We start from the raw sequence: 22,500 nt of genomic DNA, 5'->3' as shown, positions 1-22,500 counted from the left end.
CAACTGATAGATCGATCGATCGATCGAACGAACGAACGAACGAACGAACGAACGAACGAACGAACGTTCGAACGATCTACCATCGACAGTAGGATTTAAGATCTGAGAATTCAGATCGCACAGATCGATCGGTTGGATATCACAACGAAGAAACGATGCGCGACGAGAATAGTTTGACCCAGACCTTAAGCGACTCCGAGGTCGGCAGCCGAGAGCGGACCGTCGAACGGCGCCTTTTATATTTCGCTCGGTAGCCTCGACGAGAAGCCGCAGACTTTACTACGGTTACTTGCTTCATTCTCTCTCTCTCTCTCTCTCTCTCTCTCTCTCTTTCTTTCTTTCTCTCTCTCTGTCTCTCTTTCTCTTTTTCTCTCTCTCTTTCTCTTTCTCTCTCGCTCTCTCTCTCTCTCTCTCTCTCTCTCTCTCTCTCTCTCTCTCTCTCTCTCTCTCTCTATCTCTATCTCTATCTCTCTCTATTTCTCTCTAACTTTTCTTATTTATACGTACGCGTATATACAGAGGTATCCATGTACGTACTTCAAAGCAAGTTCTTTGCACCGCGACATTGTAATTTTTCAATTTCGGAATCGATTTTTCTTTTTCTTTTTTTCTTTCTTTTTTTTTTTCCTTTTTTCTTTTTTCTTTTCTCTTATCTTTTCTTTCGTTTGTTTGTTTGGGTTTTTTTTTCTTTTTTTTCTCCTCTTTTTTCCTTCTCCTCCTCTCTTGAAAGAAATGTTCAAATATTCGATTGATAATTATTAGGAAATTATTAGAAAATTATTAGGGCATTGTTTCGAACGTTTCTTCTTCTTCTTCTTCTTCTTCTTTTTCTTTGTTTTTTTTTTTTTGTTGTTGTTTTTGTTTTTGTTCCTTCCACGGATATATATTATATTTTATGTAGACATGTGTTATCTATGTAGCTCGAAGCAAATACTTTGGGACGCTACATCGATATTTTTTTAATTTCGGCATCGATTTTTTTTCTCTTTTCTTCTTCTTTTTTTTTTTTCTTTTTTTTTTTTTTCTTCTTGAAAGATGTATTCAAATATGGATTGAACATGATTAGAAAAAAAAAAAATATATATATATATATATATACTTATATGTATATTTAACGAGCAAGCTCCTTGTGCTGGGATTTTTAAATTTTTAAATTTTGGAGTCGATTTTTTTAATCTTTTTTCTTTTTTTTTTTTTTTTTTTTTTCTTTCTTGAAAGACATACTCAAGCTTCGATTGAAAATTATTAGAAAATTGTTTCGAACGTTTCACATTTTTTTTTTGTTTTTCTTTTCTCTTTCTTTCTTTATACATAAAAGTTCGTCGTATAAGCCATATAGAAATTTTTAATATAATATTCAAATTTCAATAGAAAATTATTACAAATCAATCATGAACATTTTTTTTCAATGCGAATATGACACGAAGAAAAAGAAAAAGAAAAAGAAAAAGGAAAAAAAAAAAAAGAAAAGGAAAGAAAAAAAGAAAAAGAATTGTTCGAACGATTAAATCAATTATCACGTAGTTGTACGATCGTATCGATCGATATAAGAGATCGACGAGAGAGATTTCTCGTTTCGAAATAATCGAAGGATCTTGATGTTGAGTTGTAATTTCTTTTTTCTTTTTTTCTCTCTTTTTTTTTTTTTTTTTTTTTTTTTTTTTTTTTTTTTTTTTTTTTTAATTTCCATCTTCTTTTTCTTCTTACAGAGAGAATGGATGATTCAACGTTGCCACGAGATAACAGGAAGACGAAAGGATCTTCGTAAATTGAAAAGTATAAGAGACGGAAGAAACGAAGAAACAAGGAAATAGACAAAAGAAAAAGAAGAAAAAAAGGAGAAAGAAAAAAAAAAGAGAGAGAGAGAGAGAGAGAAAAAGAAGAAGATTTTAATTAAAAGAAGAAGAAAAATTCGCAAGGACGAGAGATAAAATAACATTTCCTTATCCCTTTGAAAGTTTCTCACGAGTATAGAAATAAAATGAATTAGGAGGGAAGGAGATGAATCGATCGATCGGATCTCTTTCGAAGCGATGTCAGAGATCGAAAGTTGTAACGTTGACGATCGTCGGACGTCTATGACGATAACAAAGGGAAAGAAAAATTCACGATAGATCGATATAAGTACGTAATTCGAATTTTCTATTATTTTTTTTTCTCTCTTTTTTTTTTTTCTTCTTCTTCTTCTTCTTCTTCTAATAAATATATAAATAATGGAATTCAATGGCCGACTGCAAAAGTGATCTATATATATATATATCTTACAGACGCACACACGTACACAAGTGTGCAAGAAGTGTTCATCGTTGATCGTACATCCCCTTTCACCCCCTTTATCCCCCTTTACGTGATCGATAAATCCGACGGAATTCGTGATCGAACTATTTTGAATGTTGATCGTCGTTCTAACGACTAATGTGTACAAGTTTAAGACTCGCCGAAATGTCGCGTATTTCTAATCGTGCCGTTAGCACGATAGCCGCGTCTATCGGTATCCTATTATTAGTGATATTCTTGGTGATTTTATGGACTGGTTCATGGAACACACGTGTTATCGAGAAAACCAACAAGGAAGTAATTGGTTACGGGATGAGTAGTAATTCGAGCGAACAGTCGATTAGTGTTTTCCATTTGATCGAAGAAGATACGAGCGCATTGAATACAACGATAAACGAGAGGACAACGATTACCACCACCACCACCACCACCACCACCACCACTACCATAACCACCACCTTCATCAACGAACGTGAGTTTTACTTTCTCTCTCTCTCTCTCTCTCTCTCTCTCTCTCTCTCTCTCTCTCTCTCTCTTTTTCTCTTTCTCTCTTTCTCTCTTTGGTCTTTTTTTCTTTCTTTCGTTCTTTCTCTTTTTTATTTATTTATTTATTTATTTATTTAGCCCTTCGTCTCTCGTATATCCAACAGATAAATATTGTATACTTGTGGAAAATATAAAAACTTACAGGGCGATGTATATATGCATATAACTATTAATGCACACGTTAATATTTACTATTATTTTAATCCTATCGTATAATTTCGAGATATTTTTGTTTTCTTTTTTCTTTTTTTTTTTCTTTTTTTTGAAGAAAATTAATTGAAATGTATATATATATATATGTATATATATATATATATTCTTTTTTTTCTCTCTTTTTAATCTTATAAAGGAGACATTTTAATAGACATTAATAATTAATTAATATATATATATATATATATATATATATATATATACATATACATATACATATATATATTTCTCTCTCTCTCTTTCTTTCTCTTTCTGTCGAAGGAAATATTTGCACTAATATACATTAATAACTAATATTTCTCTTTTCTTTCTCTCTCTGTCTCTCTCTCTCTCTTTCTCTCGAATCTTTTAAAGGAGGCATTAGCGAGGAGCGCCGCTCGGGGAAAGCTAGAACGTCCAGACGTCCTTGTAAGGCCGCTGCTCCAAAGCGGCACCCACACCTTCACCTACACCTACATACATCTCCACCTCCATATCCTCCTTTTGCATCTCCTCCACCTCCTCCTCCTCCTCCTTTTCCTTCTCCTTCTCCTCCTCCTCCTCCTCCTCCTTCTCCTTTTTCTTCTTCCTATCGCCTCGATGTCTACCTTTATTCCTTCTTACACCTAACATTCCCAGCTCATATCCTCTAGAAGTATCCTTTTTTGATATACATACATAGATATTACATACATATATATATATATATATATATATGTACTCATGAAATGAACAAGTAATCTCGTACGAGACTCGTTCAATCTACGTGCCTTTCGAATTATCTCCCCAACGCTAATGATCATTAATTGTGTACCGGAATTGCTGACTCATTTCTACGTGACATATACCTTTATAATACATATACGTATTGTACCTGTGTGTGCTCATTAAATCGAATTAAAATCTTACCCTATATGTATGTGACTCACCAATATATTTCACATATAAAATATTTCTCTATCTCTTTCTTTCATTCTCTCTCTCATTCTTTCTTTCTCTCTCTCTCTCTCTCTCTCTCTCTTTCTTTTTTAATGGATGCACACAATTTTTGAATCAATGATTTTATTTCCTTAGAAAGATTATATATATATATATATATATATATATATATATATATATATACCTAATTATTGTCTCTCTTACACGATATGTATGACTCATAAATATATTTCACATATAGAATCTTTTTATCTATCTATCTATCTCCCTCTCTCTTTCTTAGATGTACACAATCATTGAATTACTGATTTTATTTTTCTCTAGAAACAAAGAGAATAAAAGAAACAAATAAATAAATATATATTTAATAAATATTTTTACTTGAATTACCTTTTTCTTTCATAATATATATATATATATATATATATATATATATATATATATAATCGTTCAATGAATTTATTTCTCTCTCTCTCTCTCTCTCTCTCTCTCTATATATATATATATATATATATATATATAAATAAATACATATATATTTAATTATCTCTCTGATCTTTAAGAGATTACTCAGAGTCTATAAATTTTCTTATACCTTCTCTTTCCACCTGCATTTGCATCCAATTCTCGTACGTATCGTATAATGTATAAATACATGTATTTATGTTACCCACATACATACATACATACATACATACATACATACATACATACATACATACATACATACATACATACATATATACATACATATACACATACATACATACATACATACATACATACATAGATACATACATACATAGATACATACATACATAGATCGTTAAAAATTTAATTCCTCTCAATTCTACAGATACATATAGATTTATCTAAATACATGTAACGTAATACCTCTTGATTATTTTCTCTCAAACGTCGCTTATCTTCTTTCACATTTTTTCCATCCTTTATCATTGAGCTTATGTGAAACATCGCGATCCGATCTATCGATCGATCGATCGATCGATAGATCGATCGATCGAAAGAAAGAAAGAAAGAAAGAAAAAAAAAAAAAGAAAGAAAAAGAAAAGAAAAATCATTGTTTCCTTCAATATACTTATTTAGATATACAATACATGCATATTATATATACGTACGTGTATATTTATTTGATCGATCGATCGATCGATCGATTGAAAAATAATCGTTGCACATTTTCAAGCTTTTTCATCAGATTTGTATTCAAGACGATGGACCAAAAGTTCGTGGGTGAAATGTAAAAAACAATTTTTCAATGCTTTTTTTCAAAACTCATTTTGTTTTCTCTCTCTCTCTCTCTCTCTTTTTTTTTTTTTTTCTCTTTTCTTTTCTACAACAGAAGCTCAATCGCAAGTCTAAGATGTCTCGAAAGAGTATACTTAATTGTTTTTTTTTTTCTTTTTTTTTTTCTTTCTTTTTTTTTTTGAAAACCATCTGAGAACTTATTAACAGCTGTTCTGATCTTCTCTTTATTTCGATTACGATCACACGTGTCGATTATTTTTTTCTTTTTCTTTTTCTTTTTCTTTCTTTTTTCCTCTTTTCTCTTTTCTCTTGTACATATTTACATACGCATATACATATGTATATGCAACAACTCGATCATGCCGATAATTCTACTTGATCCTTTTTTACGAGATCGTAGGATTTATTACGATTGAAATTCTCTCCCGGTGGAATAACCTCGATTACGTTATGTAGTCGAAGAACAGCACGTGTTCCTTGTGTATGTATCGACGTCACGGGACTTGCTACGATAACTATCGATAAGAAAAAGAAGAAGCTATGAAAGATAAGAGAATAGATATTTAAATATGCTTATATGTATATAGTATGTACATACACACACACACACACACACACACACACACACACACACACACACATATGTACATACATACATATCGGATCTGATCTGATCGTGAGACTGCTCGCGTCTTATCGAAACTTCAATTTCAATTTCAATTTCAATTTCAATTTCAATTTCAATTTCAATATCGTTTTATTTTATTTTATTTTGTTTCTCTTTTTTTTTTTTGTTTTTTTTTTTATTTTTCTATTTACTTCTTCGTATTTTAATTGATTCGATTTGATTTTATTCTATCTTTTTGTTGTTATTATAATTATTATTATTTTTTTTTTCTTTTCCTTTTTTTTTCTTCTTTTTTTTTTTTTTTATTTTTTTCTTTCTTTCTTCTCTTTTTCAATTGTATGCGCATAGGTATAGGCACAGTATACGTATATGTGTATATACGTTCTGTTGGAGAGAACAAACTCGTTTACTCGATCATGATTCACTTGTGAATCGTTATTGATCATATATTTAGATAAGAATATAAATTTATATATTTTTCTTATCTATTTAACGATTTTAATCGTAGAGTTTGTCTAATACATACATACATATATATATATATATATATATATATATCTATATATATATATATTATCGTACACGATTCGATCGATTATAAATGATTTTATAACGAGATAATTTCATTTATGATTACGTACATGCATGTATATATTTTTTCTTATATTTTCTATCATTTTATTAATACGTTTTCTAATCAATATATTATATTAATACACTAATTTATACGTATATATATATATATATATATATATATATATATTATTCATCAACAAACATATTTATAAAAATACTATAATAATAGTAATACACTATAAATGAAAATGAAATATACACACATATATACATATACAAACATATATACATATACAAACATATATACATATACAAATTTAATTGATAAAAATATTACAAATAATATTAATATTTTCATTCATATTAAAATCATATAAAGAAAGAAAGAAAAAGTGATAGAAACAGAGAGTAAAGGGAGAGAGAAAGAGAGAGAGAGAGAGAGACAGAGAGAGAGAGAGAGAGAGAGAAAAAGAAGTAGAAAAATAATTATATTGATTTCATGTCCTTCACGAAGGAAATGGCCAAGGTGAAGTGACATTCTCAACTTTAGAAAAAGAAAAAGAGAGAGAGAGATAGAATTATTTCTCTCTTAAAGGATTTCTTCGTACTAGTTTCTTTACGTTAGCACCATCAAGCAAGCAAGCAAGCAACGCAGCGTTCGCATATAATGTGAACACATTCGAAACGTTCTTCTTATTTCTTGTACTCCTTCACTCTCTCTCTCTTTCTCTCTCTCTCTCTCTCTCTCTCTCTCTCTTTCTCTCTTCTATATACGTACATACATATTTACTTTTTAACATAAAGAGAACATAAAAAATGAAAAAGAAAAATTAAAAAAAGAAAAAAAAATGGAAAGCACACACACACGTATACAAAACATCCACATATAACACATATACATATACAAAAAACATATATACAGATAAAATATATATATACACATATACGTCCATACGCGCGGGCAAACATACAGAGAGAAAGAGAGAGACAGTGCACACTTTTGAGTATGTTAGACGAGAAAACTTGTACTTTGAGAAACGAGGAAGCGCATTAACGTAATCGTGCAAGCTAACAAAGAACATAGACAAAGACACAACGACACGAGGAAGAGGACGAGACATGATGACGATAACATCGTATGATGCTGAAAGTGCGTGACACCATAGAGGCTCGTATTTCTTTAAGGATCAGCAGATACGGATACGTTCACGTGTTTTAACATTCGTTAGACCTATTTGTCTCACAGAAATCTCCTGACCCCTCCAATCCCTCATCTATGACGATTTCTCCCCAACCTCCCCTCCACCTCCCCCACCCCACCCCACTCCACTCCCATTGTCACCGACCTCAAACACGTCCCCTCCCCCAAAGGCGCCCTACTTAAAATCCTAATGGGATTTTTGCAGATTTTTTTCTTTTTCTCTTCTGTGTTCTTCTCTTTTCTTTTTATTATTATTATTATTATTTTTTTTTTTTTTTTTTTTTTTTTTTTTATACCAATTTTTACTCAGTTTATCGCTTAGCAGAATATAATTATTATGTTTATATATTTGTATACTTGTATATTTATATAATAGAGAAAATGTTTTGACATAGTAATGTGAGTTATTGGATGATCATTTTAAATTGAATTTTATCGTCGATTAATTTTAAATGTATGCACGTAACTTGGTGATATTTATATGATTAACATGGAGTTTAGTATTATGTAGGGATTTTTTCTTTCTTTTTTTAAATCTTCTATAATATTATTTACCAACGTGTTATAATATATTAACGATCTTTAAATAATTCTCAATAATAGCTTATCATTAAGTAATTTAATATTTAATATATATATATATATATCTATTTATTTATTTATTTATTTACTATACTCTAAATAATTTTCAAAACTATTTCAAAACTATTTCAAAACTTTTTTTTATATATCTGTCTATATAAATATCTGCGTAGCAATTAATTAATAAAAATTCTTTTACAGTTTTTTTTTCTTTCTTTCTTTCTTGCTTTCTTGCTTTCTTTCTTTCTTTCTTTCTTTCTTTCTTGTTAAAATTTTGGTGAAAAATTTTCTGTTCCTAATCCATTGTGCACAACAATCGAATCTTTTCTTTTCTCTCTCTTTCTCTTTTTTTTTTCTTTTGAAAAAATTTTTTCTCAAGTTCATGGATTACGTTTAAAAGTAAAGGCGAACTGGCGATCAGGTGATACTCCGAAAGTAAGAGCACATAAAGTCTTGGTAGACTGCGTGGCGACGACCTCCGACCAAACCGGCCGATCCACCTGAAATACATTTCAATGTATATGTCGTGTGTGTGTATTTGTATATATATATATATATGTGTGTGTGTGTGTGTGTGTGTGTGTGTGTGTGTGTGTGTGCAGTTTCTCTCTCTCTCTCTCTTTTATATTATTTCCACTCTTGGACGGTTTACGAGTTTTCTCGGACGTCCCTTAAACAGGCTTCGTATATAATATATACTACATTGGTATCGATGACTCATCGATCCTTTGAGATCTAACATAAGAAAGATCGAACGAACGAATTTCTAAATATTTAAAATTTAACGTTCAATTTTGATCGATCGCATAATTCTATCTCTTGACAGGATTTAATTCGATCGTTACATCGTACGATGTGAATTTTTATTCTTCGTTTTTTTTTCCTTTTTTTTTGTTTTCTTTCTTTCTTTCTTTCTTTCTTTCATTCTTTCTTTCTTTTCTTTTTTTTTTTTTTTCATTCATTTATGCGAATTGATCTGATATATATATATCAACGATCCGATCTTAGGTATCTATGGGATTACAAAATAAATATATAGATCTTTCTTCACTACTCTTTTTTTTTTTTCTTTTTTTTCTTTTAACGCGATCCAATACAGTTTGGATCATTTGATCGTTCGATTTATATTTAAAAAAAAAAAAACAAAAAAAAAATATATATATGTATTTACATTTCATTTTTTAAATATGACATATGTAATACATATCGGATCATTCGATCATTCGATCATTCGATCAATATTAATTATAATAAAGAAAAAGTATACGTTTTTTTTTTTTTTCTTTTTCATTTTTTAAATATCATCCAATATTTAACATTCAATTTGATCATCGAATCTGTATTAAATAAAAAAGAAAAAAAAAAATATATATATATATATCTATCGTCATAAACCATGGGAACAATTCAATTTAGATTTGTTAAATTATCAAAAAAAAAAAAAAAAAAAAAAAAAAAAAAAAAAAAAAAAAAAGAAAAGAAAAACGAGAATTCTAGAAAGATCTATATATCTATACACACATAAAACACACACACACACACACATACGCTCGCACGCATACACACACACACTTGTTTTTTTTTTTTTTTTTTTCTCTCGAGTTAAATTGTTATGAGAAAGGAAAAATAGGCTCGTCAGTAAAAAGGTAATACAACCATAATCGGTGTGTACCAGTGACACTCTTCGTCTTGGGTCATTGCAACATCATATAATAATTCTTGTTGCCGTTAGTAGTACATCATCATCATTATCATCATCAACAGCAGCATAATCTTTATCGTCATCATCATCATCATTATCATCATCAACAACAACAACGCCAACATCTTCTTCTTCTTCTTCTTCTTCTTCTTCTTTTTCTTATTTTTCTTCTTTTTTCTATTTACGTATCTTTTCTAATGTTTGTTAAAGTATTCTCAAAGGAGGACGAGATTCGTGTATCACATTCGTTTTATGTATAGTATTCTTGAATAAGAGAGACGACGGCGAAAGGTCAACCGTTTCGAAAGTCTTTAACACCTGGCCGATCATCACCAATGACAATCGATGACTTCGCGTCGTCACGATAACCTCGAAAGAGAAATCGAATGTTCTTATCGTTTTTATCTCGTTTTATCAAAGGAAAACTAATTGTTTCTTCTTTTTTTCTTTTTTATTTATTTATTTATTTATTTATTTATTTATTATTAACATTTTCTGTTTTTTTTTCTTTCTTTTTCTCTTTTTTCTTTTTATCCATTGAAATTGATCTATCTATCACGTAATTATTAATTAACTGATCATATCGATCATCTCACTTAAATATCTTCTTAAGAAAGGTAAAAATTGAAAAAAAAAGAAAAAAAAGAAAAATAATAATAATAATAAAAATAAAAAAGAAGCAAATTTATTTATACGTCGACGCTCGAGATTTGTATAGATAGACTTGTTGTTTGATAGGGGAAAAAAAAAAAAAAAAAAAAAAGAAGAAAATATGAAATTGTTAGAACATTCGTATTGGAGATATGTTAAATCTGTTGATTAGAAACAAATAAAAAGTATCTATACCAATTAACGAGCGTTGCTTGAAAAAATGTTGCTTGAAAAAAAAAAAAAAAAAAAAAAAAAATCTCTATCCTAATTATCTTATCAAAAAAATTTGTCAATGACTGGTTGCTTGATAGGTTGCTTGAAGGAAAGAAAAAAAAAAGGAAAAGAAAGAAAAAGAAAATAAAAGGAGTTTATATATATATATATATATCCAATTAACGAATTTCTCTTAGCAATCATATAAAATGTCCTAAGAAAAAAAAAGAAAAAAAAAGACAAGAAAAAGAAAAAGAAAAAAAAAGAAAGGAAGAAGGAAAGAAAGAAAAAGATCTATCTTAATTACGAGTCACTCTTATCACGAATTTGTCAAGTAACGATGTAAGATCTCTTGCTTGAAAAAAAAAAAAGACAAAAAGAAAAAAAAAAACAAAAAAGAATACAAAAAATAAAAAAAATAAAAATCTATTCCAATTATACCAGCAAGTCGGTCTTATCACGAATTTTAGTCGACAGCTGCATTGGATCTTTTGCTTCTAAATACACACATGCACACGAAAAAAAAAAAAAAAGAAAAAGAAAAAGAAAAAGAAAGAAACAGACGAAGAAAAAATAATAATAGATTTGTCGAGCGACGATGTGAAATTTGTTGCTTGAACGAAGAGAAAAAGAAAAGAAAAGAAAAGAAAAATAAATAAATAAATAAGAAATAATAATAAAAAAAAAGAAAAAAAAAAAAAAAGAAAAAATGAAATGTACCAATAGGAAAAACCAGTTTGGCATTAGATATACATAGATCTCCTAAAATCATGCTAAGATTATTCTTCGATCGACGATATATCGTTTAACAAGTAAGTAGTAGATACATAGGTCGTAACACTTACATATGTATTTCGCCCACGTGATTGTCAACGGTATAATCAGCTTGTTCGTTGTGTAATCTCGACTGATTATATATATATATATGTGTATATATATTTACGTATACCTATCTATGGTTCTTTTAAAGAGACTTAGAATAAGATTACAACAGTGTTGTTAGGACCATAGAAAATTTCTTTTTCGAAGATACCGCGGCATTTATACTTTGATCTGTGTCCAAACTAGTACTTTTTGTATATATATATACCTTATATATATATATATATATATGTATGTGTGTGTGTGTGTGTGTGTGTGTGTACGTATTCAAGATCGAAATGAAGATAAAGGTCGACCCGCCGTTCTTGTTCACTCAGCTGATTCGTCATCGCTATGGCTCGTCCTGCTGTTTCTTTGGCGAAAAAAAAAGAAAAAGAAAAAAGAGGACAAAAAAAGCAGAAAAAAAAAAAGTAAGAAAAATATACACTCCTAAGTTACATCGATGGTGTCCGGCCTATCGATTTACGAATTCGTGTGATTAGGAAAGACCGGTTGTTGTTTACGAAAAAAGAAAAGAAAAAGAAAAAAAAAGAGAATTATCGAGTTTCAGCTTCAATTAACATTTTCGATTGATTCATAATCGATGTTTTTAAGGATATATATATATATATATATCCTTATATATATATATATGTATGTATGTATGTATGTATGTATGTATGTATGTTACGATGAATGATAGGAGAAAATGATTTATCGATTTACATATACTTCGTGAGAAAAATAAATTATACTTCTAATCTAAGTAATCTAATTTGACGTTACATATAAGTTAATTTATTTTTGCATTAAAAGAAAAATTATATATATATATATATATAATTATAATTATAAAATATATATATATATATATATATATATATATATATAATACATATAAAAAATTCTATTTCGGGGATATCGTATGCATTATTTATTAAACAGTATAGAACCATGTTTTTAATTTAGATTTGAAAATTTTCAATTTTGACAAATATATTTCATTGCATATTACTATTGCACGATTAATGTAAAATTTATTATAATAAATATTGTAAAAAAAAAAAAAAAAAAAAGAAGAAAAAAAGAATAATTTTAATTGATATCCTTTCTTTTTCTATTTTTCTTTTACAATTAAAATACATATATTTCGAAATGATACATAGCTGATTAACATGTAAATTTAGATTTTTAATTATATTACATATATATATATATATATCTGTAATACAATTAAAGATACATATATATATATATCTGTGTGTGTGTGTGTGTGTGTGCGTGTCTAATTTCAAAGTTAAATGAAGTTACATAGAAGGAAATTATTATTTTTGAAAAGAAGAAAAAAAAAAAAAAGATATATAGAAGTGTAAAAAAAAAGAGAGAAACAAAAAAAAATAAAAATAAAAATAAAAATAAAAATAAAAATAAAAAGTTAAGCAAAGCAATTCAACCAAAATTTTATCAACAATGTTAAAGAGCTCGGATTTAGTTTAGTCGTTGTTTTTTTTCTACCTAAAATATTTATTCGCAGTCATTTCTAACAGGTTACGATCGTTAGTCACGTACACAGTATTTAACGCAACACTCGATATATTTCCTTCTCTCTTTCACTCTCACTTTCTTTCTCAAAGCCAACTTATACATTTTGTCGATTCTTCGCGGCGTGACCATATCGCAAATATAGTCGACTAAAGTTATAGTTCTCCTGGAACAGCATGACGACGTTATTATTACATATTATTATCGTTATTTTAGAACGTACGTTATAGTAATAATAACTATCGGTTCTTTTTATTTTTTTTTTTTTTTTTTTTTTTTTTTTTTTTCATAAAATGAATGTTAATAGGAGAAACATTTTCTTTTATTCTCTCAATACGACGATATTTTCAATGACTAACCGATTTATCGATCTTATTGTCAAATCAACGATAATATATTAATATTGTGTTATGAAACTAAATTTTTAATAAAATGACAATGATTAACACGTATATATTGTTATTAAAGAGAGAGATAGATAGAGAGAGAGAGAGAGAGAGAGAGGGGTGGGGGGAGGGTAATTTTGGTTTATAAAATTCCATAGAAAAGTTTCCAATTAAAAAAAGAAAAGGAAGGAAATAGAATTCATTGATTTAATAATGAATCGCAAAAAAGATTTATCTTAATAATTGTATATTATTTATATCAATAAATAATGTTAAAAGAAATAAATTAACAATGAAATAAATAATGATAATTAATATAATAAATAACGAAACAAATTTCGATAAACAACGTTGTAGAATAAAATTCGAAGTAACAAGGTACATTCGAACATTTTTTTTTTCTTTTTCTTTCTGTTTTTTTTTTTTTTTTTTTTTTGTTTTTTTTTTTTTCTTCTTTTTTACGAAAAACGTAGAAACATTACTTCCGTTTATTCAATTGGATTTCGTAGGTCGTTTTACAAGCGATAAAAAGAGAAAGAAAAAAAAAATAAGAAAAGACAAAAAAAAGAACACATTAAAAAAAAAAAAAAAAAAAGGAAAAATAAAATATATGAAAAAAAAGAAAAAAAAAAGAAGAAGAAAAAAAAAAAGAAATTAAGAAAACAAAAAATAAACGTACGAAAATATTACGATATATATTTTGTATATAAGAAAAATAAGTTTTGTAAATAATAAAAAGATCTCGATGATTATTAGAGGTTGTTCACTCGAGTTAAAAGAAACCCCCAACGGCGAGGGTTCGTTCATTGTCAGAGAATGATATCGATAGCACCAACTATTTCTATTCTACACTATTATATCTAGTTGGTCGAACAAACCGGTCGATAAATCTTTTCATGGCGCTCCTTTGGAATTCGCCCGGAACTCTCTCTCTCTCTCTCTTTCTCTCTCTCTCTCTCTCTCTCTCTCTCTCTCTCTCTCTCTCTCTCTCTTTCACTCTCTCTTTCTTTCTCTTTCATCCATGAAGTCACTTACTCACTTTTAATACTATTTTTAATTTTTTTTTTTTTTGGCCGAATGAGTAAGAGGCGGGGAGTGGGGGAGGGATGGAGGGAGGAAGGGAGGGAGGGAGAGAGGATGGGTGGTGGGCGATGGATGAGGGAGTCCATTAAAATATTCGGGGAATTTCTTTTTTTTTCTTTTTTCTTTTTTTTTTTTTTTTTTTTCTTTTTTCCCCTCAAAAGAATTCACTGTTACAGGATTTTCTTTCGCGAATACGACGAAAGATTCTGGATTTTTTTTTTTTTTTTTTTTTTTTTTTTTTTTTTTTTGAGATGTTCAAAAAATGGCGAGAATGTAAAAAATCAATTATCTTTGCTTGCTCACTTTTAATTCTATTTTTAGTTATTTTATTTTATTTTATTTCATTTTTTTTTCTTTTCTTTTTTTCGTAGCAACAAAACGTTCAGAATAATTCTTTTTTCATAAGAATTCGCTCTTACAGAATTTTCTTTAGAGAATTCGACGAGAGATTCTGATTTTTTTTTTCTCTTTCTTTTTTCTTTGAACATGCTTAAAAAATCTCGAGAATGTTCAATGTCTATTTTGTAGAATTCATTCTTATAGAATTTTTTTTTTTTTTTTGTTTTTTTTTTTTCTTTTTACGAATATAATGAGACTCCGATTAATCTTTTATTGAAATCTTTTAAACGGCCAATGAACATTCAGAATTGTCCTGACATTTTTCAAGATTCGACGATATCGATAAACAGAACATTACTTGAATCTTACTTTTGTATTCGTTCTCTTAAAGAATTTTCTTTACCTTTTTCTTTTTTTTTTTTTTTTTTTTTTTTTTTCCCTGAATATAATGAGATTTTAGTATCTTTTCAATGCAATTTTTTTTTTTTCAAATCTGTCAATAAATCATATAGAAATAATAAGACATTTCTAATGCACTTTAGAATATTGAAATAATTTCCAAAAGAATTTTCATTTTCATTGAATTTAATGAAAATGTGAATCAATGATCAATAATGTAAATATTAAATCAGTCGATGACACACACACACACACACACACACACATAGACAGAATGTAGGTCGTAGATAAAAAAATAAAAGAATAAAAATTAAAAATAAAAAAAAAGAGAAAAAGAAAAGAAAGAAAGAAAGAAAGAAAAAAATAGGGGAAAAGAAGTTTTTTAATTATTGAAAAACTTTTTGGAGTCAAGGTTGCATCGGAGAAAATGTGTATGCATGCATACATATACACGTGTATATACTTATGTATGTATGTATGTATGTATGCATGTATGTATGTATAATTTTTTTTCTCTTTTTTGATCCCTATTGGAGATGTTAGTGATGATAATGCCGACAGTAACAGCGCCCACTTTAGTGTTGTGATACACCTTCGGGCAGTATGAGCACGTATTGTTAAAGTAATGAGACCCTTGGGCCCGTACCTCCTGGACCCCACCCCTTTGCCCTGCCCTGCCCTGCCCTGCCCTGGCTTGGCCTGGCATGGTCTATTCTGTAAGGCCCTACCCTGTATAAAGCTAACGCCCAATCCTTTACCTCGGTCAGTGCCAACGATTAACAATGAAATAATAAAAAAAGACGGAGAGGGAAATAATGTGTGTGTGTGTGTGTGTGTGTGTGAAAGGGAGATAGATAGAGAGAGAGAAAGAGAGAGAGAAAGGGAGAGTGAATGAGAGAGATAAAAGGAGTTTTACCTTGAGGCAACATTTGTTACTTCCTGTTATTGAACAATACCTAAAGTAATTACCGATCTAACGAATCTATGAACATTTAATTAAATTTTATTTCATTCCTTCACATAACGATTAAAATCTCAATTATTTATAATAAATATAACGATAGATTAATGATATTTAATCAATTTTGCATTATACGATTGATATATTTATCTACTGATCAATTTTTGCTTTTCTTTTTTTTTTTTTTTTTTTTTTTTTCTTATATATGTGTATGTGGTTGTATCTATATGTGGTTGTATATATATATGTATATATATATATAAATTCCTATATAAAATATAGGAAAAATTTATTGGCTTAATTATTTTTATATTGAAGACTTTACTCTTTCTTTCTTTTTTTTTTTTTTTTTTTTTTTTTTTATGGAAATGTACTGTTACCTTTCTAAATATTGCACACACATGCACATACATAATTTTTTATCATTAGATTTTATTCTTATTACAAAATACATTGTGTTAGTTTTTATAAATAATAAATAAGAGAAGTAATAAAAAAGAAAAAAAGGATGTGAAAATAAAAGTAAATAAAAATATAAAAAAAATTCTGACGAATGTTTTAAATAAAGTCTACAAAATTGATCTTTCTTTTTCTCTTTAAATATTTTTACTATCAAAAATCATATACCTTGATATATCTATTTTCGTATTGAACGAATGAAAAACATTTCTTCTAATATTATTCCAATAATTATGTTAAAGTAACAATCCTTTTTTATAATATTCTTTTGGCAAAGATTAAAAGGTATCGATCTAATCGAATATATAAATGTATGATGGTAAATATATATATATATATATATATATATATATGTACATATACACACACACAAACCACGAAAATGGCTAATGGAAAAATGTGTTTGGCTCGATGCCAATGTTCATTCGAATCGAACAAAGAAGTTTATACTTTTGATACACGTTCGTCTAGAAAGTTCAAGAGCATTTCAATCTTATCCTATCACCCTAAAGATATATGCATACCTACATATATATATATATATATATATATATATATATATATATATAAACATATATACAAGGAATTAAAAAATCATATATAAATATGTATAAAAATATACATATTTTGTTTCATTTTAATTTCTTTTTATTTATTTATTTATTTATTTATTTATTTATTTATTTATTCTTTTTTGTAAAATACAATTCTTTAATATGAACGATATAATGGGCACAAATATTTTTTATCTTAATTTTTTGATTCATAAAATATTTTTATACACACACACACACACACACATACACACATATATATACAAATATTATATTACATTTTATATTTATTCTTTTATACATACTTACTTTTAGAATACATGCATATATATATATATATATGAGAATAGAACGGTACAGAACTTTTCGGACAAGTAAATACATATGTATCTATATGTTTATGATAATAACAGTGTTCTCTCTCTCTCTCTCTCTCTCTCTCTCTCTCTCTCTCTCTCTTTTTTCTTTCTTTTTTTAGGAAGCTATTTTCATTGAATCTTCAAGGTAATTACGTGTTGGAGAAACATTTGTCGAAATATTTTCGATCTTAGTATGAATCGTCGAGTCAACTCCTATGAAAATGTTTAGAGAAACGTGCTCTCGCGAACGTGTCTGGCGATGATATTGGCAGTAGGTCGTGTCTTTTACGGCTTCACGTTCGATCTTTAAAGCGAAAATCTCATTCTCCAAGGTTAAAAGCTTGGCTAAAATCGCTTACGGACCGACCGGACGCGGCCGTGAAGCTGCTGAAACGTTCTTTATTCTCCCGTTAAAAGTTCGATTCGTCCTATCCAGATAAAAACACACTGTAAATTCGTATATGTATATGTGTGTGTGTCTGTGTGTGCCTGTCTATGTTTGTGTTCAGACAGACAGACAGACAGATACACACACATACACACACACACACACACACAAGGAGTAAAACGATCATTTCCTATTGCTGTTGTTTTTATAGTTATTTTCACGAAATCTGATTCAATACAAAAAAAAAAAAAAAAAGAAAAAAAAATAAAAAAAAAAGAAATAAAAGCATAAAAAATAATAAAAAGAAGAAATAGAAAAAGAAATCACAAGAAGAAAAGAAAAATAAAGAAATAAGATTTCATTGTAATTATACGAGATCAGTTTCGAACGATCGATTCATTTTTAGAAAATATTCGATTATCGATTTACGTCTCAAGATAGCGGTTCGACGTAATTTCTTTTTTTTTTCTTTTTTTTTTCTTTTTTTCTTTTTTTTCTCTTTTTTTTTTTCCTTCTTCCTTTCTGCAAATCTGTATCTTCTCGCGTATGTGAAAAAAAAAAAAAAAAGAAAAAAAAGAAAGAAAAAGAAAAAACGAAGAGATTGGAAGAAACTTGACAATAATTTTTCTTTCATATTTCTTAATCATTTTTATTTTCATTAATCGATTCATATTGTTGTAAAAGAAATTGACAAATAATATTGTTTTATATGTATATTTTTTTTTTTTTATATTTACAAATTTCTTATTTTTACTATGAGTAAATAAAGACGAAGGAAATAAAATACGTTAATAGTATTTTTATTTGACATTAAGAATCATCAAAGTGTAAGTAAGTTAATGTTTTTAGCTTCCGAAAATATATAAATATTTTATCGAAATGTCCTCGTAGAAAGGTTAATCTATTCGAAAGGATATAAATATATCGTTTTATTTTGTAAAAACATTTTTTATAAATATATACGCGCGTTTTATCATTCATTGATTTAATTTATTATTTTATTATTTTTTATACATTACATCTTTTTTCTTTTCTTTCTTTTTCTATTTCTCTTTTTCTCTTTTTTTTTTTTTATTTTTTCTTTTTTTTTTTTTTTTTATTTTTTTCTTTTCCTTCTTTCAACGCAACTTTCGACTGCAATCTAAAATTAATGAATTTCATTTCTGTCAGAAGGATTTATTAATTAAGAGAGAACAAAAATTTAATCATGACATGTATGTTCATGATGAACGTTCAAATAAATACTTTCATTTATACTTTTTTTACATATAGAAAATATCAAAATGATAAAAAGATTTTGGTCTAATTCTTTCTTTCTCTCTCTTTTTTTTTTTTTTTAAATTCTAAAAATGTTTCTAGCCTTGTAGTTTCACAATCTGAATGAAAAAAAGTTATATATATATTCAGAGTAATTTTCTTATAAAAAAAAAAGAAAAAGAGAAACGAGAAATAAAAATAAAAATACTCTCTCTCTCTCTCTCTCTCTCTCTCTCTTTTTTTTGTCTCCTTTCCTCTTCTTCCATTATCATTCTCTTATTGAAATATATTACAACTTAGATCGAATATGTAAACTACTTACTCCGGTTGTAATAAAACGATTTGTGAGTTTCGAGAGTGACTTGAGAAAGGTCATGCGATAGGTAAAGGTCACTTCCTGGTGGTGACAAGACATCGACCCAGCCAGGAAAGTGATCGGATCGTTGTGGTCTACATCGATATATACACTATACATATATATATATATATATCGATCGATATGTACTTCCAAGTGAAGTCACCCACGCTTTGCTTCTCGACAGAAGAGAGAGAGAGAGAGAAATAAAAAAAAAAAAAAGAAAAAAAAAAGAAAAAAAATGTCAGGCACAAGTATACATACACGCGCATTATTGACACACGTATATATACTGTGTGACACAGAAAGATCGAACTCTCGACTTCTCCTCCTGCTTTCAATTTGACGTTTATCGCAGGACATGTCCGTCGAAATCGAGCCATCGAAATGTAAGCAGAGAAAAGAGAAATCGTTTCCTTCCTTCAACTTCTTCTTCTTCTTCTTCTTCTTCTTCTTCTACGTCTTCTTCTACTTCTTCTTCGCCATTTTGATTTCTACTTCTTCTTCTTCTTCTTCTTCTTCTTCTTCTTCTTCTTCTTCTTCTTCTTCTTCTTCTTCTTCTTCTTCTTCTTCTTTTTTTTTCTCTCTCTCATTCGAGAAAAAAAAGTCGTCTCCAGGAAATCACGATAAATGTCGATAGATTTTGGAAATTTATAAATATAAAAAAAAAAATACAACAGAATAAATGAGGAGAAAGGGAAAGAGAGAGAGAGAGAGAGAGAGAGAGAGAGAGAGAGAAAGAATGTTAATCAAAATGTATGTTAATCAGTATATACGTATGTATTTATACATATATATATATATATATATATATATATATATGTATATATATTAAATCGAAAATGTATATATGAATACAGAAATGTAAGAAAAATATTTTTAAATTAATACGAACAATATTCTGACTTTGATTTCTCTTAAGAAACGTGAGATAGTATGAATTTTTTTTTTGTTTGTTTTTCATTGCTTTAGAAATATCTTATCACTTTAAAAAACAAAAAAAAGAAAAGAAAAAAACATACGCATTATTGTTACATTATATCGTTGACTTCGAAAAAAAAAAACATTCGATAAAGAACGAATACAAGAAAGGAAAAAAGTAAAAGTAAAAGTAAAAGGACGAGTCTGATCCGTAGATCCTATTATCAATTTACATTTAAACTATTTACGTGAGATAAGTAGGAGCAAAAGGATAAAGAAGAACAAATGAGCAAACAAAATAAAATAAAAATAACGAGAGAGAAAAAAAAAAGAAAAAAAAAAAAAGAAGGAGAAAAGAAAAAAAGAATAAAAAGGAAAAAAAAAAATTGCGTAAGGACGAATTCAAAGAATGATTTTGAACAATCCAATACCGTGTGTTTTTTTTTTGTCTCCTTTTTTTTTTTTTTTTTGTCCCTTAGATATATCCTATCATCCATTAAATGTCCGTGTATCGTCGTCGATCATTGACTGTAAAAAAAGAAAAAGAAAAAGAAAGAGAAAAAAAAGAAAAAAAAAAAAAAAAAGAAAAGAAATTCGATAAAGAACGATCACGAAGGATGGATGATTTCGATGGAATAAAGTTGGCGGAGGGGTGGAAAGAAAAAAAAAAAGAAGAAGAAAAAAAAAATTATGGAAAAAAGAAAAAAAAGAAGAAAAAGAAAATGGAAGGACACGTATTTGATCCCATAGATTCCTATTGTCGATGGATATTTAAATGTTTACGTAATAGAAGATGAGAAAAGGTAAAAGGAGTCAGTCTCTCTTTAATGTGCGCCGGACAATGTCGTTCGGTTCAACGACACGTGGCTTTTACTGGCGCCTAGCGAGACTCTCTTCCTTCGTATACGTTTCGTTTTCTCTCTCTCTCTCTCTCTCCTCTCTCTCTCTCTTTCTCTCTCCTTTCCTCTTTTTCTGTCTCTTTGTCTTTTTCTCTCTCTCTCTCTCTCTCTTTCTCTCTCTCTCACTCACTCTTACGAAAATGCGAATCCTTCCTTTACGACTTTGTCTCGTCTTGTCTCTCGTCTCGTCTCGTCTCGTCTCGTTTTGTCCGGACATTTAACGATCGAATCGATCGACCAGTTGTTATCATCATCGACTATTAAATTCGAATTATTCGGATAAATTTTCGTTTATCTATTCGAATTATATACACGTTCATATATATATACATATATATATATATATGTATGTGTATATATATTATACGAATGTACGAATATAAATTACATTCGAATCGAATTTTACTATTCTGCTATGTTTAAATTTATAATCAAATATATATATATACATATGTGTGTGTGTGTGTGTGTGTGTCTTTATTTAAATTATAAAACTTAAAAATTGATATTATTAATAATATTAAATATTAAATATTATTATTGTTATTATTATTATTATTATTATTTATTGATTTATTTATTGATTTATATTTCTTCTCTTTCTTTTCATTCGTGTCCTATTATCCTGAAATTTTTCATTAAACGCAGACAAAGTAATCGGTGAAGTATTAAATTGAATTAGATTTGATTAAATTAAAAGATTTCCTTTCGCGTTATCTACATAAAAAAAAAAAAAAAAAAAGAAAAAAAAAAGAATAATTTAAAGAAGAAAAATATCCTATATCCTTTTTACCTATTCATTTATTTCTTTTTTTTTTTTTCTTTTTTCCATTTATATATTTATTTATTTCTTTTTCTAGTAAGAATATTATCAAATTTTAGAAAAAGTGCTACTGAGAAATACGCATGTTCCGTGAACGTTTTGTGCAATTGTATATCCTTCTATCGTGCATCTCTCATATCC

General features: G+C 28.2%; 2 protein-coding genes across 2 annotated transcripts in view; both read left to right on the top strand.

Annotated features, from left to right (window-relative positions):
- LOC118439628 (mitochondrial S-adenosylmethionine carrier protein-like) overlaps positions 1-1,845 on the top strand; it is an 8,773-nt gene extending 6,928 nt beyond the window's left edge. Inside the window, exon 7 of the mRNA XM_035861429.2 lies at positions 1,710-1,845. The gene's annotated coding sequence lies outside the window, so the exon portion shown is untranslated. The remainder of the gene's footprint in view (positions 1-1,709) is intronic.
- A 560-nt stretch (positions 1,846-2,405) lies between these two features.
- Positions 2,406-22,500, top strand: part of LOC118439596 (A disintegrin and metalloproteinase with thrombospondin motifs 9) — a 120,550-nt gene continuing 100,455 nt past the window's right edge. The window contains exon 1 of the mRNA XM_085664645.1: positions 2,406-2,749. Within this exon, the coding sequence (XP_085520771.1) occupies positions 2,416-2,749 (334 nt within the window). The 5' untranslated portion in view covers positions 2,406-2,415. The remainder of the gene's footprint in view (positions 2,750-22,500) is intronic.

This window comes from Vespa mandarinia, chromosome 2, assembly GCF_050613455.1.
Source record: "Vespa mandarinia isolate Hongniang chromosome 2, ASM5061345v1, whole genome shotgun sequence".
In the NCBI taxonomy this organism is placed as follows: Eukaryota; Metazoa; Arthropoda; class Insecta; order Hymenoptera; family Vespidae; genus Vespa; species Vespa mandarinia.
This window is presented reverse-complemented; position numbering and strand designations above follow the sequence as displayed.